A 17,566-nucleotide genomic window follows, 5' to 3' on the forward strand; every position below is an offset into this window, starting at 1 on the left:
TCAGGGCAAAGAAGTTATCAGATTTTCTGTAAAGGAATCTTCTAACAAAGTTAGCAAAAGACTCCCAACACACTAGTATAGTTATATTTAGCTACAGTATGGTAGCTCAGATGGTAAATAATTTGCCTATCATGCAGGAGACCCAGGTTTGATCTCTGGGTAGGAAGATCCCCTGGGGAAGGGAATGGCTACCCACTCTGGTATTCTTGCCTGGAGAATTCCACGAACAGAGGAGCCTGACAGGTTACAGTCCATGGGGTCACAAAGATTCAGACACTACTGAGTAACTCACACTTGACAGTCATTTAATTAAAACATGAATTGCTTTTAAAGTAACATTTCCAAAACAATTGCATGGTTTTTTTACAGTAAACTCTCAGAAAAAGTGAAAGTCACTCAACCATGTCTGACTTTTTGCACCCCATGGACGATAGAGTCCATGGAATTCTCCAGGCCAGAATTCTAGAGTGGGTAGCCGTTCCCTTCTCCAGAGGATCTTCCCAACCCAGGGATTGAACCCATGTCTCCCACATTGCAGGCAGATTCTTTACCAGCTGAGCCACCAGGGAAGTTTAAGGAGAGTCAAACGTCCTGGAATTAATTAAACAAGAACTATTAAAATGTTTCTTATTAAAAGTTATAATTAAAGTCTCTAGAAGCACTCAGCATGTCTTCCTACCTTAGATCGCTCTTTAGATGAAACACTGTTATGGTCCTTGATGTAATAGTTTACCAAAAAAAAACCACTAATCTTTATTATTGGCAATGAAATACTTGATTGTTCTAACTGTAAATATGTGTATAGTCATCTTTAAAAGTGTGTGCCTTTATTTTATCCAATCCATTTCAAGCTCTTTCTTCCCAAAAACATGACTAGTACATTTAAGCACTAAGTACATGTTTTACAGGCATTCACAGGATTGCATCATTAACAACTATGTACTTAGTTAACCATGTGAGTTTTCTCTATAATCATAATTAAACAAATACAATCCAATACTAGAAATAATATCTCCTGGCTCTAAACCCAGGACTTGTTCCAAGGATTCCAGAAGAAAAAGACCAAGTCTGGAACTGATGTAGTAAACATTACTTTAATTTTGCCATAAAATTGATCATATGTTTATCACAGGCAATCCCTCTTAAAGAATGCCTCTGAAATTGCTTTCTTAATCTATTAGGCCAACTTATTCACATAAAACAACTAATTTCATTAATATTTAAATAGAAAATAAGGTGATACATTTTAAAAGAACTTTTTAATCATCAGATTTCCACAATGATTATACTTTTTAAAATACAGAAAATATTAACTAGGTTTTTATGATTATGTGTTAATTTAAAATAGTATATATTTTTTAAAAGAATGACCAAAATTATTTTTGTAAAACAATTTCTCTGCTTTAGAACACTAATAAATCATCATTTTTCTACTATATGAGTAAGGATATGAATACCTACAGATTCCAGCATGTGCAGTCATCAAAAAAGCAAACTATACATATTTTTATCTACTAGTTCAGAAATCATCATACAACATAATTATCAAATGTATTTAATAAAAATTTTAAAATGTCATCTAGTAGGAATTATTTGACAATATTCTCATCTAGTTCTAAATTCACTACATAAAGATAGTTATAAAAAGTTTGGTTTTTTAAATAGAGTATGATAAGATAACGTACAACTATTGACTACTACTAATGTCTTCAATAAGTAGTATTGTAATAGATGAAAGAAACAAAGTATGGATTGTAAAAGTGATTATTTGAAATCCTAAGATTGGAAATCATTCCAGCTAATTTTTGTCAGTTACATTTAATGTCCTCCTTTTACATTAACTTCCTTGGTTGAGAAACTTTCTAAAATATATAACAAATTGCCTTGAGCCTAATGTATGAATAATGCCTTACTATTTTCTGAAAATTTGGGGTCATAATTTATACCATGTACATTTAAGCTTTCAGAGGCTACCAAGTGGGAGCAAGTGGCTTCCCTGGTGGCTCAAATGGTAAAGCATCTGCCTGCAATGCGGGAGATCCGGGTTCGATCCCTGGGTTGGGAAGATCCCCTGGAGAAGGAAATGGCAACCCACTCCAGTACCCTTGCCTGGAAAATCCCATGGACAGAGGAGGCTGATAGGCTACAGTCCATGGGGTCGCAAAAAGTCAGATGTGACTTAGTGACTTCACTTTTTCTTTCAAGTGGGATCATAAAGAGTTGTTAGTGGCTTCATTCTTCTATGCCCTTTGAATTATTTTATCTCCATTTTGTCTTTCCATTGATTACTTTTTCTTATGATGAATATGGTTTCCAGAGTTGACATCTTTGTGAATTCAGATTTGCCTTTTATTCTGCTCTTAGCCTTATATTCAGTATTCTGTGCAAAAATGCTGACATCTCTTCACAACCTAAAGAATATCAGTGTTTGTCCCCAAATTCTTAACTATGCTTTTAAAGATAATATTGTTTAAGAGTACTGTCTTTAGAAAAGTTCCAGGAGTGACTACTTGATCTTGCAAGACAAGCAGCTACCTGGTTGGCACTGTGTTGTGTATTATTGGGTGGCTTTATGTTAGCCCTGCAACAAATGTGCAATAGGAGGTGGAGGTATGCATGCCATGTGTTAGGCATCATGATAAAAAAACTGCAGTTCCCAAACTGAATATTCATAACTTGGGGAACTTATAAAAATATCGATCCCTCCCCTCTACTCATTGATCTACAAGATTCTGAATGCATATGCTTGAGATGATATAATTAAGAAACATCACAGTAATTGCAATCCAGGTGGCCCCTGGTATATTTGAGAAATACTGGCAATATCTTGTGAAAAGATAAGTCCAGATCTAAGAATAAAATACTAACCTGTTTCAGTTTTATGACACGGATTAGTTTAGGGTCAATTTCACCAAAATATTATTCCACACCTTGTGCTATGGAAAACTTAGGGGTTGTTCACATGGAAATATGACAAGGAAAGAAAAATCCTAATATTTGTTCCCTTTCCCCATGTCACTTTCCCAAAAAGACCATGAGAAATTATGACAAGTGTCACACATAAGCTCCATGCAGAGAAAAAGGGGTTCTACTCATGAATACCTATAGAAGGATTGAAATTACATGTTGCTATCATAAAAATACAGGTTGATATCACGTTACTACTCATGGGAAGTGCTACTCATGGGAAGCATAAAAGCTATTCAATATAAGTTCAAACTATTTTACTATTTTTAAGTAATTACTCCATAATTCTCTATGATAAAATTTGTTCTCAAAGAACTCTCACTTCTGAGGACATTGTAAAATTCAGGCTAGAAGTATATCTATATTCATATGACAAAGGTCTGGATTCAGATTTTCATGGTTTTGTCTTGAGTTTTTTGTTACTTTAAAAACATTTTTACTTTTTTTCATTTGAAAAGTGTTATTTTCATCTTGATAGTCCCCCTCAAATTCTAGAAATATGAATAAGTGACAATGAAAAATTATAACTAACATCTGTTTTCATTATAAATGAGCACAGGAAGGGGAAATATTATAAGCTAATAACACTTTGAAAAAGTCAAAGCTGACAGTTTGATTAAAAGGCTATTTGTTCACTGGCAGCTGATTGCTCATGGAATACTGTGGAACATGAAATATCCAGAGGCTAACATTTGAAGCATGATATATATGCACCTCAGCATAATCTATTTCATCTAATAAATCTATTTATCATTGTAATCTATATTTATTTACAAAGCAAAAAATATTGAAGAGACATTTCACATATAAGCAAATTCAATATATGTTAATATGTATCACAATGTAGAATTTTAATTAAACTATTGAGGGTTAATCTTTAGGGCCACTCATTTGCACAGGTCCCTTGCAAAATTCTATGCCTAGTTTTGCATTTGTAATATTAATTTTTTCTTTATATAACAACTTCCTCCAACTGCATTATATTCCAGCCTCATAAAGACTAGATCTGACTCTACCTACATTTTGAAACTGGAAGATGTCTTGGAAATCATTTAAACTGATATCTGTATTTTGTAGCTGAAAAATGTTGAGGTGTTTTAAAATTGGTAAGTAAAATGACTTTAAGCAAAGTAGCGGATACACACAGCTCCCAACACTAAAAGAAATACAAAATTCTATTTAACAGTTTTGGTAACTCTCTACTCTTTTCTGTGAAAACCTCTCTGAAAGATTACACTCATTTCTGGGTATAACACTATGTAAGAAAAGGTTTAGAAGGGACAATGAAGTTTATATGAGGTAAAGAAAACATGCTATATGAGGCATACTTGACAAAACTTTTTATGTTTCAATTCAAAAAGAAAGGAGAAAATCCTTGCCTCCTCCATCCTCGCACTCGCGCTTTGATCCATCTTTTCCTTTAGTTGTTAACACCTTCTAATATACCATGCCTTTTATTTTAAATTTCATGATGACAAGGATTTTTATCAATTTTCTTTACATGTATATCTCTAGGTATAAGCACATAGCAAGTGCTCAAAATATTTGTTGAATAAATAAATGTCTATTTTATGTCCAATTAGAGTTTTTGAAGGAGATAACTTGAAGAATAGGGAGAGAAAGTATTCAAAGAAACAAAAATTGAGAAATTCCAGGAATTGGATAAAGGTTGAAATTTAGGTAACAAAGGGAATCCTGAGAGGTAAATAAAAAGAAATCCAGACCTAGTCACATGGGAGAGAAACAGCAACTAACCAAAGATCAAGAAAAAAATTCCTAAATGAAAGAAGGGAAAAAAGACAGAGTATGTCCAAAGATGACTATCACACTGACAGCTAATTATTCAACAGTAATATTAAAAAGAAAAAGCCAGTGGAAAAACACTTCTAAAATGCTGGAAGAAAAAACTCTCAATCTAAAATTCTATATCCAACAAAACTATCTTTCTAGTAGGGAATACAAATCAGAATACAGCTTTATCGTCAAAGACTTCTAAAGAACTTCTAAAGGATATACTTCAGAAGGAAAGAAAATAATCCCAAAGTAAAGGGTCAAATTGCAAGAAATACTGATAAGCCAAGAAAATTATAATCATAAGGGTAAATCTAAACAAACTCTACCTTTATATAACCAAATGATAATGTCAATTTATGAGGTTCAAAGAAAAAAACTAAAATACTGAGCATAGATAGCATATTTAAATTGGTACAGTAATGATCTAAATTATTAGTATGTGGTAAGATCCTGTGTGTCCAGGAGAGAGATAAAAATTATCTGAATTAAAACAGAAATTCTCCACAAACGGAACTATAGAGTCTATACAATTCCAAAATCAATGCAAATAGTGATCATTTTATAGAAGTTAGCAAGCCAATTCTAAAATATTTGAGAAAAAGAAATGGCTCATTAATAGCTAAGGTACTTCTGAAGAAGACAAAGAAGGAAGATATTTATCTTATCTGATATATGTGTAGTATACACTTGTATTCATTAAGAAAGGATAGTTGTGGTATAGAGATAGACAAAAAAACAACAACAAAAAAACAACAACTCATAATGAAATAGAATACAGAGCCAAAAATCTAACACCCTTTCCCCCTAAATGTGAAAACTTAAGACAAAGACAGCATTATAGAATAATGAAGAAAGAATTAGCCATTCTTCCTCAGTCAGTAACTGGAAATGAAATTCCTCTTTCACACCATACACAAAAATCATTTCCAAGTGAACTAGAAGCTTAAATATAAAAGATAAAAATATTCACACCAAAACTAAAAGAGAATATAAAGGCATCAAAGGATTCTTAAGAAAGACATATAAATAAATGAACTATAAAAAAAGCAAATTCCAAAATCAATATAAAATAAAATGGCAAAATATTCTAAATAAGGGAAAGGATATTTTCAACACATAAAATGGACAAAGGTTAGGTACCACAATAAATAAAGAACTCCTACAAGTTAGTTTTTAAAAATACAATTTAAAAATTTGTTCTAAAAAACAAAAGATATGTTACCAGGAGGAAATACTAATGGCCAGTAAATGGAAAAAAATGCTTGTAAAGAAAATATAAATAAAAGCTCCAATGAATAGGATTTTACATCCAAGAGATTACTAACAAATTTAAAAACAAATCTGGTGATATCAAGAGTTGGTTTGGATGTGGAGTAGACAGTTACTTTTATACATATACTGTTACTCTGAAAATCAATCTGATGTTATCAACACATAGTCAAGCTTAAAATGTGCACACCTATGAGTTCTGGTGTGACTTCCCAGATGGTTCAGTGGTAAAGAATCCACCTGCCAAGTAGGAGATTGAGGTTCAATTCCTGGGTGGAAAATATCACCTGGAGAAGGAAATGGCAACCTACTCTTACTGTTGCCTGGGAAATCCTACAGAGTAGCATGGTACATGACTCAGCAACTACACAACAACAATGATCCCAGGCATTTATCAGAAAGAATCTTGTCCATGTGCTCCTAGAAACATGTATTCATTGTTTATAAAAGAAAAAGCAAAAACTCAATGTATTCCAAAGTCTATTTGTAGAAGAACAGATTTATTGTATTAATAGAACATTCATATACTGGAATGCTATACACCAATGAAAATGAATGAACTATTTCCGATGTATCAACATGAATAAATCTTTAAAATATAATGCTAACTTCAAAAAAGCTTGCTTTCCAAAAAAAAGCAAGTCACAAAGGAATAATAGCACAATATGTAAAATGGATAAAACTAAATGGAAGGAAAGTTATGACCAACTTAGGTAGCATATTAAAAAGCAGAGACATTACTTTGCCAACAAAGGTCCGTCTAGTCAAGGCTATGGTTTTTCCAGTAGTCATGTATGGATGTGAGAGTCTGACCATGAAGAAAGCTGAGTGCTGAAGAATTGATGCTTTTGAGCTGTGGTGTTGGAGAAGACTCTTGAGAGTCCCTTGGACTGCAAGGAGATCCAACCAGTCCATTCTAAAGGAGATCAGTCCTGGGTGTTCTTTGGAAGGACTGATGCTAAAGCTGAAACTCCAATATTTTGGCCACCTCATGCAAAGAGTTGACTTACTGGAAAAGACCCTGATGCTGGGAGGGATTGGGGGCAGGAGGAGAAGGGGATGACAGAGGATGAGATGGCTGGATGGCATCACCTACTTGATGGACACGAGTTTGGGTAAAATCCGGGAGTTGGTGATGGACAAGGAGGCCTGGCATGCTGCAATTCATTGGGTCGCAAAGAGTCGGACACAACTGAGTGACTGAACTGAACTGAAATGATATGTTGTTTAGGGATAAATATGTATGTGCTAAAAATATAAGGAAAGTCCAAGAGATTGTAAAAACATGCCTTTAGGAATGCGGTGACCTCTGGGGAAGAGAGAGGATATAACCGAGCAGGAGCACACACAAAAAGTTCATAGGTATTGATAATGTTCTACTTTTTTAACCTGAGTGGTAATATATGCGTGTTCATTTTATTGATCTTTTCAAAAGCTATAAATTTAATATTCTTCTAATTCATTTGCATAATATATTTTGTAATTTTAAAGTAAAAGTGTCTGCCAGGGTGAAATTCATTAGGAGACCTCCCAATAGAAAAGTATCTCAGTAGTTGAATTCTGACTTTTCTGTAGAAAGTTAAACACATTTGATTTGAATAAAAATTTAATTAAAATATATCAAAATACAGCTACTAATAAAGGGTTTCCCTGGTGGCTCAGACAGTAAAAAATCCACCTCCAATGCAGGAAACCTGGGTTCAATCCCTGGGCTGAGACGATCCCCTGGAGAAGGATATGGCAACACACTGCTGTATTCTTCCCTGGAGAATCCCATGGACAGTGGAGCCTGGTGGGCTACAGTTCTTGGGGTCACAAAAAATCAGGCATGACTATGTGACTAAGCACACAACACAAAAATACAGCTACGAATAAAGTAGCATAAAAATGCATTAACTTTTAAGAACTGTTTTTGGTTATCTAAATTTCTCAAGGCTAAAAATAATGCGAATTTGTTTAGGTATAAAAAATAAAGGGTATACGACCGTATTTTTAAGTTTTGTTGTTATTTTATGTATTAAGAAGACATGTATAGCTCATATTGCACTGACTTTTATCAATCATTTATTTTGAGAATGTCTTCATATAAATGATATGTTAAATAAAAATAATATGACTGCCTACAGAATATTGTATAGATGTATACTACACACACTATATATCTAGTAGATTAAATATAATTTTATTGCCACTTTCAGATGTCATGTTTAATAACAGGGCATTTCAAAAAATAAGTAATCTGTTTTGTATTTTAAGAGTTTAACATTATAATAATGAGTGTTCATAATTTGTTTGCCTGAAAAATTCTGATTTGAAATTACCAACATGTTTGAAATTATGAAAAGACTGCATCTGACATTCAGAGGAGACACTTTAGTTAATAATTACCACTTGCCCTTCCCAAAATTTACAAATGTATCCCTATACAAGAGCTCCATAAATAACCAAAAATAAAAATACCAAGCTCAAGTATTGAAAGGACAATCTGAGACTTCTTAACATTAGCAGCAACCCAAAGGTTTACTTATAAGGGATTTTGGTATCAAGTTAAGAAATGATAACCAAGCAACTTAAAAAAAATGGATTCTAAGAAATGTTAATCTGTTTTAATAACTCAGTTGTGGAAATCTGATTTGATTTTCTTTAATAAAAATTATAAAAAAAGTAATGAAAAATAATCATTTTTAATTTATAGGTGGCAAATAATTCATTTCAATCATCAATTATTCAAGCAAAATGAACTTCTAAAATATCAAAGAGTACAAAGTTAATAGATTGAGTCTGTTTTTATCAAATGTCTAAAAATTAGGCAAAACTTAACTGTTTCATATTCATGTTCAAAGTCCAAATTCAAGTTTATAATCCACAAGGTATCAGAGAAATCTTGTTTTTTTTTCAATCTGAAGGAATTCATTTTTTATCATGCTAACATACTTTTAAAGAGTATTAACATAAACATGAATGTTGTAAATTTATAGATACTATTTAGTAAAATGTATATGCAGAAGACAATACTGCAAAACAGGCATAAATTTTTTAGACATAAATGTGTGTCATATAAAACTAAAAAAATATTTTTAGTAAGAATAGAGTTAAAAGTAGTGCAGTTTTATTTTTAACTAAATAAAACATTTCATGTTAAGCTTCTTATCCACAAAAACTGAGTGCCTAATTCAGTCAGTTTGTAAATTTGTCCACTAATACAGAGAATATATGCATGCACTTAATATTTGTTACATATTAATCTTCAAAGTAAATGGCTAATTGCATAGTTAGGCTACAATATTATTAATCAGATTTATTTTATACATTAAAACCCCATTATTGTAGGTTCAATTTTGTTTTCGAACAGTGATCATTTAAGTAATGATCATCTTATCTTTAGAATGATAATGACATAATATTTTGTAAGTGACTGTGAGTAGGATACTTAACTGACTAAATAAAATAAGTTATTATAAACCCATACACTAAATCACACTCTCCATATCTTTTTAATACTGCAAAGCCCATAGAACCTTTACTTGCTAATCATTAGCTGCTTAAGAGATCACTTTTACTTAACCAAGTGATATACATTTGTTTTCTTTGGATATTTCATATAATCATTATTAATTAATGAGGTTTTAATCATCATACTTGTTAATAATGTGGAGAGAATAAAAGCAGTAATGGAGCTATTATTCCTAGACATTAAGGAAATGAGAAAAATTATTTTAGAAGATCATTTTTAAAAGGAAATTCATATGAATGTTCTCTGAATATGTGTTAATGATAAACTGATTGCATTTATGAATGAACATAAATTTAACTGATAAAAGATTTCCATGCCAAATGAATATTTGTTATGGTACAAAAGCATACATCTTTAGTCTTAAACTAAAAGATTTTGTCATTTATTATCTAGCTATGGATATAACAACTGACACAACTGAGTGACTAACACTTTCACAACAAAAAACAGTAAAACATAATAGAGTATATCATTGTTATTAGTTTCATAAGACTGAATTAAGGCAGATCTTTTGATAGTAATTGAACATTTCATATGTGTTACAATATTATCTATATACAAGCTTGCTAGGAGACAAGGTTACTCTCCCATGATGCCAGCTGGTAAATACGTGACATTGGAGCTTCACAGAACCCCTCTAAGGGCAGTGAGGATATACCATCAATAGTATTATGCTGGAGACCTAATGGAATCGATTGAACATATTACCCATAGAGACCACTGGCTTCTAAGAAGGATACGATCAGTGCCAGGAAACAGCACTGCACCTTTTATCATTTCGCCCATGATGCACCCTACTGACCACATGTCAACTGAAAACAAAAATGAAATGAAGATAAACAAGAAGACAGGAATAGAACAGCAAATAAACAAAAACACTTCACTACCCAGGCCTTGGAGCAATGGTCTGACCTTTTGCTGACTGGGTTAACAGTGCTTTAAAACAGGGTGGGAAGAACACAAGAATGTCAGGGCCCTTTTTGCTATGCAACTGAACTAACCATGCCATTCAATGCCACCTAATGTATGATAATATTACTTTGCAATTATAATGCAATGATTAATTTAGGTTCTGATTTAAAAGGTCTGATTTGCATTCATCTCCTAGAATCCTACTGATTTGTATTGTAAATTATTCTAGATTGTGTTAATGTGGGAAACATGCAAATTGGTTTCTCTTTCATTCTTTTGTATACCATACTTGGAGAAAGAAATAAAGACTGAGCCACCTGCAACCTCATAAGAAAGGGTTTCTTTTATAAAACACACTTACTCTTATTTATAAATATGAATAAATTTCCGGAAGTGAAATGCCAGTTCAAGAATGAGTGTTTTGGAATAGGCTGGTTCAGTTTCATTGACTCTCACCAAAGAAGCATGTTTTTAAACAGGAAGCTTTGTCTTATTCTCATAAAAACAATTGCTTTCTAACTGTCCTTGGTTACTCACGTGTTCCTACTGAAAACTCAGAAAGAAAGATAGGTCATTCTTATGAGGAAAATTAACCTAGAAGAATACGGGAAGTTGAGGGGGAACAAATAGGGAAAGACATTAAGATAGCACACTAGAATTTTGCTTCACTTATTCTTCCAATTATATATTGTAATTTGGCAGTGACCTTACAGAATTCCTCGAGATTCCTTCCCAGGTGAAGGTCTCACTCAGGTTAAATGCAAAGTTTGACCAAAATACCTAAACATAGTTATCACTGCAAAAAAACGGTTATAGCTATAAAGGTGACAAGCATACCCAGAAAAGCAAATTTGTCTTGCTTCCATTTTAGGAAAGCAAGTGACATGCAAAAAGATCAGGAAAAGATAGAGCAAACAGTTGTGCATCCCTTTATTATTAATACATTTGGAATTCAAGATAATATCTGTCTCACAAGAGGTTGGTATTGTGAACACTTTGATTAAAGGGCAAAAAAATTCTCTAAAACAAAATTTGCTTTTGAATTGCAAATATTCTTATCATCAAAGTGACCAGTCTAATTTGTTATTTACCATGTATCTATTTTTTAGAGATATTGTGGGAGAGAGATTTTTTTAAAAAAGAGAGAGAGCTAAAGGCTCAATAAGCAAGGCTTTCTCTTGCCTGCATCAATTTAAACATTTGGGAAAAGGTTATTTCTGCCCCAAACCTATCTGCTAGTTAAAAAACATCTATTTCTATATATATTTAATGAAAAAATATCTCTTTTATGTTATCTCTGGCAGATATTCATTTTTTTTTTTTCTGCTGCAGAACCAATCCCATTGCTTTCTAACTGTACATGTATGTGTTAGTCACTTGGTCATGTACAACTTTTCGTGACCCCCATGGACTGTAGCCTGCCAGGCTCCTCTGTCCGTGGAATTCTCCAGGCAAGAATACCAGAGTGGGTTGCCATTTCCTCCTCCAGCGGATCTTCCTGACCCAGGAATCAAATTCAGATCTTCTGTGTTGTGTCTGTCTGAGCCACCAGGAAAGCCCAGCCTTCTAAATGTGTATCAACTTGGCCAAGTTACTGACTCTCTCTTTTCATCCTCTAAAACAAGGATGGCATTTATCATGTAAAAATTTTTTGACTTAAAAGGATTATGCCTGGTAAAGATCCTTCCACATTGCCTGGCATATAGTAAGTTATCAATAAATGTTTGTTCTGTATCATGTATTATATATATATATTAGAATTAAATATACATAGAGAAGGCATATTCATTTAATATTTATATACTATTATACTATATCTTATATTAATGTCTATAATTAAGAAATTTTTCCAATGAGGGAAGCTTACCACTCACTGGGCAATCCTTTTCACTGTTGAAACCACTTTGAAAGGCACTCCACGTATTAAATCACAGTTGACTCCATGGAATTTCTCTCCATTATCTAAATCGGAATTATCTTGTTCTCTAATACAAATAATAATCTTAAAATAGAATCTGTGACCCCTGACCACTCTTGCAAAACTGATAAATTTTCCTCTTTCAGACTAGAATCCCTTGCACTTTCTTCTCCCTCACCTAATGCTGTTAAACAGCAACAACAGTAACAACAGATGCCCTACAAGAAGTCTTAGTCCCGGGGTTACTTCAGTCTCACTTGGCTCTAGATAGTTGTTGGTTTAATAACTGCTGTGTCTCCCAGTTCTCACTTATGTGGCTCTGTGGGATACAGATATTCTAAAGTAAAAGGAGAACATTTTTGGAAATATAGCTTCATGATAGAAGCTACAATTGTAGACTTAATAGATCACAAAGCCTTTGTGTGAAGATAATGTAGAGAGATACAAACTCAAGATCTGAGCTACTGATGAAAATACTGAATTCCATTTGCTTTATTTAATGTACCATTTGCTTTATTTAATGTACCTTTTATGAGTTATAATACCCTGGAAACCTCTCCAAATTCCAGTTTCCATTTAACTTTCCTCGCAATTCACTATTCGTATAGACTCTCCATGCTTATGCCACAGAAATGCTAAGCCTTATGCCTGGCCTGGAAGCTAAATTGGTAAAGAATCTGCCTGCAATGCAGGAGACCACCTGCAAGGCAGCAGACCCGGGTTCAGGGATCAATCCCTGGGTCAGGAAGATCCCCTGAAGGAGGAAATGGCAAACGACTCTAGTATTCTTGTCTGGGAAAACCCCTGGACAGAGGAGCCTGGTGGGTTAGAGTACATGGGTTCGCAAGAGTCGGATGTGACTTAGTGACTAAACCACCACCACCATTATAAATTACAAAAAGGGGAGTAGATGCATATGAGTTTATATGGATTTTTATTATTCAAGGCAGGATGAAATGTCAAGAGAACATCATTGTAACAGCCACAGCGAGGGATTTTATTAATTAGTTATCACAACTAAAACAAGAAAGAGGGAATAAAAGAATTTGGTACTAGATCTTTTTAAATCCTTTGGGGATGAGGGGTGATAGCTTTCCCTCAACTAATACATCTATATGCTTATCAAGATGAGACTGGATTATTTTATGAAAATTTCAATATATTCCAATGAATACCGACTGTGCATAGACCTTAGAAGAAATTGTCAAATTCAATCACAGTTGGAAACTGGATTTTGTTGCTCTCTGAGACAGTCTGATATGGTATGTGAGTATCCATAAGATTTTTGTACACTAATACCACCTAGGCAGAACTCTAGCTCCTTCCATGATTCTGATCATAACATTCCTCTCATCATCAGTATTTCCAGAGAAAGCAGATTCATTTGCAATTGTGCCACACAGAAACTGATTTACTTTCCTTAAAAGGAATGCTTAGTAAGTTTTGATGTTACTAAAATATGGTTATCAGTTTTCTAAGGGAGAAAATCTCAAGTGTATCATTTGTCAGGCATGAGATTATGCTAAATTATAATTTTTCTACTCTAGTCAAGAGATAGAAATAAAATAATAAAGGTCGTGACAGTTCAAATCTAAATTGTTGTTGTTGTTGTTTAGTTATGTCTGATTCTTTTGCGACCCCATGGGCTGTAGCCCTCCAGGCTCCTCTGTCCATGGGATTTCCCAGGCAAGAATACTGCAGTGGGTTTCTATTTCCTTCTTTCTCAAGGGGATCTTCCTGACCCAGGGATCAAACCTGCATCTCCTGCATTTGCAGGCAATTCTTTACCACTGATCTACCAGGGAAGCCTCTAGTGAAGAAAATGGCAACCCACTCCAGTATTTTTGCTTGGGAAATCCCATAGACAGAGGGGCCTGGTGGGCTACGGTCCATGGGGTTGCAAAGAGTAAGACATGACTTAACAATAGGTTGTGTCAGTTTAAATCTAAACATAGAAAGCACTTTATTGCTACTTCCACACCCCAGCGGCTTGATCTGTGATTTATGATGGAATATTTTTTGGACTATGAGAGCTTCTATCCAGCAACCTAACACATGTTTCCTGTCTAGGAGATTATGCGGTTCTGGTAACACAATTATGAGACCACACTGCTTTTCTCTTTAACCTAATTATATCTTCATTTAGCATAGGATTCAGACAATGGGTTTTGATAAATCTTTCAACAAGCACTTCAAAGTACAATAGAAGAAGATTTAATATGGTTTTCTAAAATCAGAAAACCATTTCTTTAAAATGTTTGCTTTAAAAGTTCAAAATTTAATTAGATATTTTACAAAAACACATTGTTTTAAACTTTAGTGCAAAGATAGAATTATGAAAAGCTACCAATATGCAGAAATAAACTGTGAATGTACCTATTTTGCATCTGTGGATCTAACTAAGAAAAATAAAAAACATTCATGGAACACAATGCTAAATATTCTAGTTCCAGGAAACAGAGGATTTTTCTCCTTGGATCTAGCTATTCAACTTGTTTTTCTTTCTTTATAACTTCTATGGCATCATATTAATTTTTAACGTTTATTTTATAGATGTTATACCATTGATTTTGTTTTGTTTTGTTTTGTTTTAATTTTATTTTATTTTTTAAACTTTACATAATTGTATTAGTTTTGCCAAATATGAAAATGAATCTGATTTTGTTTTTTAATGAAACAGAATAAAATCCATTGAAACTTACTATAAAGAAGAAAATCTTTAGCTTTATGTTAAATTATAAATAAAACTGTAGACTAATAATTTTCAAAATACTCTGCCATAAAAAGTCTTAAGTCATTTTTTATTGCACCAAAATATTTTAAATTGTCATCTTTAAAATCTCTATAATTCTGCAGTGTGTATAAATAAGGAATCTGAAGAAATCCTAATGTTGAAAAAATAATTTTTTTCTTTAAACTTTTCATGTTTTGATGAACACATAGTAAATGCTTGGCTCTGAATGTTTCACATTATCACCAAATTAAATACAAGTTCCCTGAAGATTGGGGTAATTATCCTCATTTCATTTTACACATCAACTTGCAAAAGTGCTTCAGTAAGTGACGAACTACTCATTTTCTTTCCTTTTACTGTCTAATTCACAGATAATTTTGGTTTCTCATCACTTGAGAATTTTTTTTTCTAGGCGGTCTTTTGGTTATTTCTATTTTTTTAAATAGTTTATCTAATTCAATTTGAAGGTTATATTTGGGCTAAGGTACCCCCAAACTAATTCCACGCCATAAAAATTGGAGTTCTTTATAATTTAAAGTTATTTACAGGTATGTGTATGTTTGTAAGGGGCTTCCCAGGTGGCGCTAGTGGTAAAGAATGCACCTACCAATGCAGGAGATATAAGGGACACAGGTTCAATCCCTGGGTCAGGACGATGCCCTCAAGGAGGCATGGCAACGCACTCCAGTGTTCTTGCCTGGAGAAATATATATATATATATATATATTATATCATCGCAGTAATTCTGTAAGCCTGGCAAAGGAGGTATTATATAAAATACATTGAAACTCCTAGGAGATAATTTATGACTAAAATGAAGAGGACCAGAGCCAGTTCTTGGAACCCTTATGCTCTGGAGTCTCATCTGACTGCTGAAGGGAGAGAGTCCCATAATAGATTATCACTATTCGTGGATTTCGTCCTAAGAGCCAATCAGGCTAAGGGTGGTTGGAATGGAATAGCACAGTAATGACTAAGGAATCTGTTGTTTGTAGTTTTACTCTGTCAATTAGTTCAGTTTATTTTTAAAGATCTTCCAGTACTCCGTCTACAGAACTGTAGAGGAATAAGGAAAAGCAATATGCTTTTAAACCTTTCTATATCTATTTCTCTCCTTTTTCACTTTCATCAAGAGGCTTTTTAGTTCCTCTTCACTTTCTGCTATAAGGGTGGTATCATCTGCATATCTGAGGTTATTGATATTTCTCCCAGCTTGTGCTTCTTCCAGCCCAGCATTTCTCATGATGTACTCTGTGTATAAGTTAAATAAGCAGGGTGACAAAGGAGCCTTGACATGCTCCTTTTCCTATTTGGAACCAGCCTGTTATTCCATGTCCAGTTCTAACTGTTGCTTCCTGACCTGCATACAGGTTTCTCAAGAGGCAGGTCAGGTGGTCTGGTATTCCCATCTCTTGAAGAATTGTCCACAGTTTATTGTGATCCACACAGTCAAAGACTTTGGCATAGTCAATAAAGCAGAAATAGATGTTTTTCTGAAACTCTCTTGCTTTTTTGATGATCCAGCGGATGTTGGCAATTTGATCTCTGGTTCCTCTGCCTTTTCTAAAACCAGCTTGAACATATGGAAGTTCACGTTGTAACCAAACTACATAGCATATTCAAAAGCAAAGACATTACTTTGCCAACAAAGGTCCATCTAGTCAAGGCTATGGTTTTTCCAGTGGTCATGTATGGATGTGAGAGTTGGACTGTGAAGAAAGCTGAGCACCAAAGATTTGATGCTTTTGAACTGTGGTGTTGGGGAAAACTCTTGAGAGTCCCTTGGACTGCAAGGAGATCCAACCAGTCCATTCTAAAGGAGATCAGTCCTGGGTGTTCTTTGGAAAGACTGATGCTAAAGCTGAAACTCCAATACTTTGGCCACCTCATGCAAAGAGTTGACTCATTGGAAAGGACTCTGATGCTGCGAGGGATTGGGGGCAGGAGGAGAAGGGGATGACAGAGGATGAGATGGCTGGATGGCATCACTGACTCAATGGACATGAGTTTGAGTGAACTCCGGGAGTTGGTGATGGACAGGGAGGCCTGGCGTGCTGCGATTCATGGGGTTGCAGAGAGTTGGACATGACTGAGTGACTGAACTGAACTGAACTGATATCTATTTCTGGGGGACAGGGGCTCCTGGGAGAAATGGCAGTCATGGTGGAGCTATGTGCATGGTCACCCAAATGCTTCTCTCCAAGGCATCAAGATCCATCACCTCAATTTATTTTTTCCTGTTCCACCACCAAAGCTGGTTTGCTGTGTCCTCCCTTACTTTCTGCCCCCTCTCAATATACCCTTCTGACCTTTTATCCCAGTTATGCCTTATCCTGCCCTCTAGTACAGTGGTCCCCAACCTTACTGGCACCAGGGATTGGTTTCATGGGAGACAATTTTTGCATGGACCAGGGATGGGGAGGAGGATGATTTCAGGATGATTCAAGCACATTACACT

At 34.2% G+C, this 17,566-nt stretch overlaps 1 protein-coding gene across 18 annotated transcripts in view; it reads right to left on the bottom strand.

Moving 5' to 3' along the window:
- MAPK10 (mitogen-activated protein kinase 10) overlaps positions 1-17,566 on the bottom strand; it is a 374,268-nt gene that overhangs the window by 77,868 nt on the left and 278,834 nt on the right. The window contains exon 10 of one of the 18 annotated variants that reach the window (XM_055589011.1): positions 10,285-10,356. The exons of 15 other annotated variants lie outside the window; for them this stretch is intronic. In XM_055589011.1, coding sequence (XP_055444986.1) covers positions 10,285-10,356 — 72 coding nt within the window. Of the gene's footprint in view, positions 1-7,649; positions 7,896-10,284; positions 10,357-17,566 lie in introns of those variants that run through there. 2 more of the 18 variants (XM_055589029.1, XM_055589027.1) reach the window with 2 other exon arrangements.

The sequence above is a fragment of the Bubalus kerabau genome, chromosome 7 (genome assembly GCF_029407905.1).
Source record: "Bubalus kerabau isolate K-KA32 ecotype Philippines breed swamp buffalo chromosome 7, PCC_UOA_SB_1v2, whole genome shotgun sequence".
NCBI classification, from domain to species: domain Eukaryota; kingdom Metazoa; phylum Chordata; class Mammalia; order Artiodactyla; family Bovidae; genus Bubalus; species Bubalus kerabau.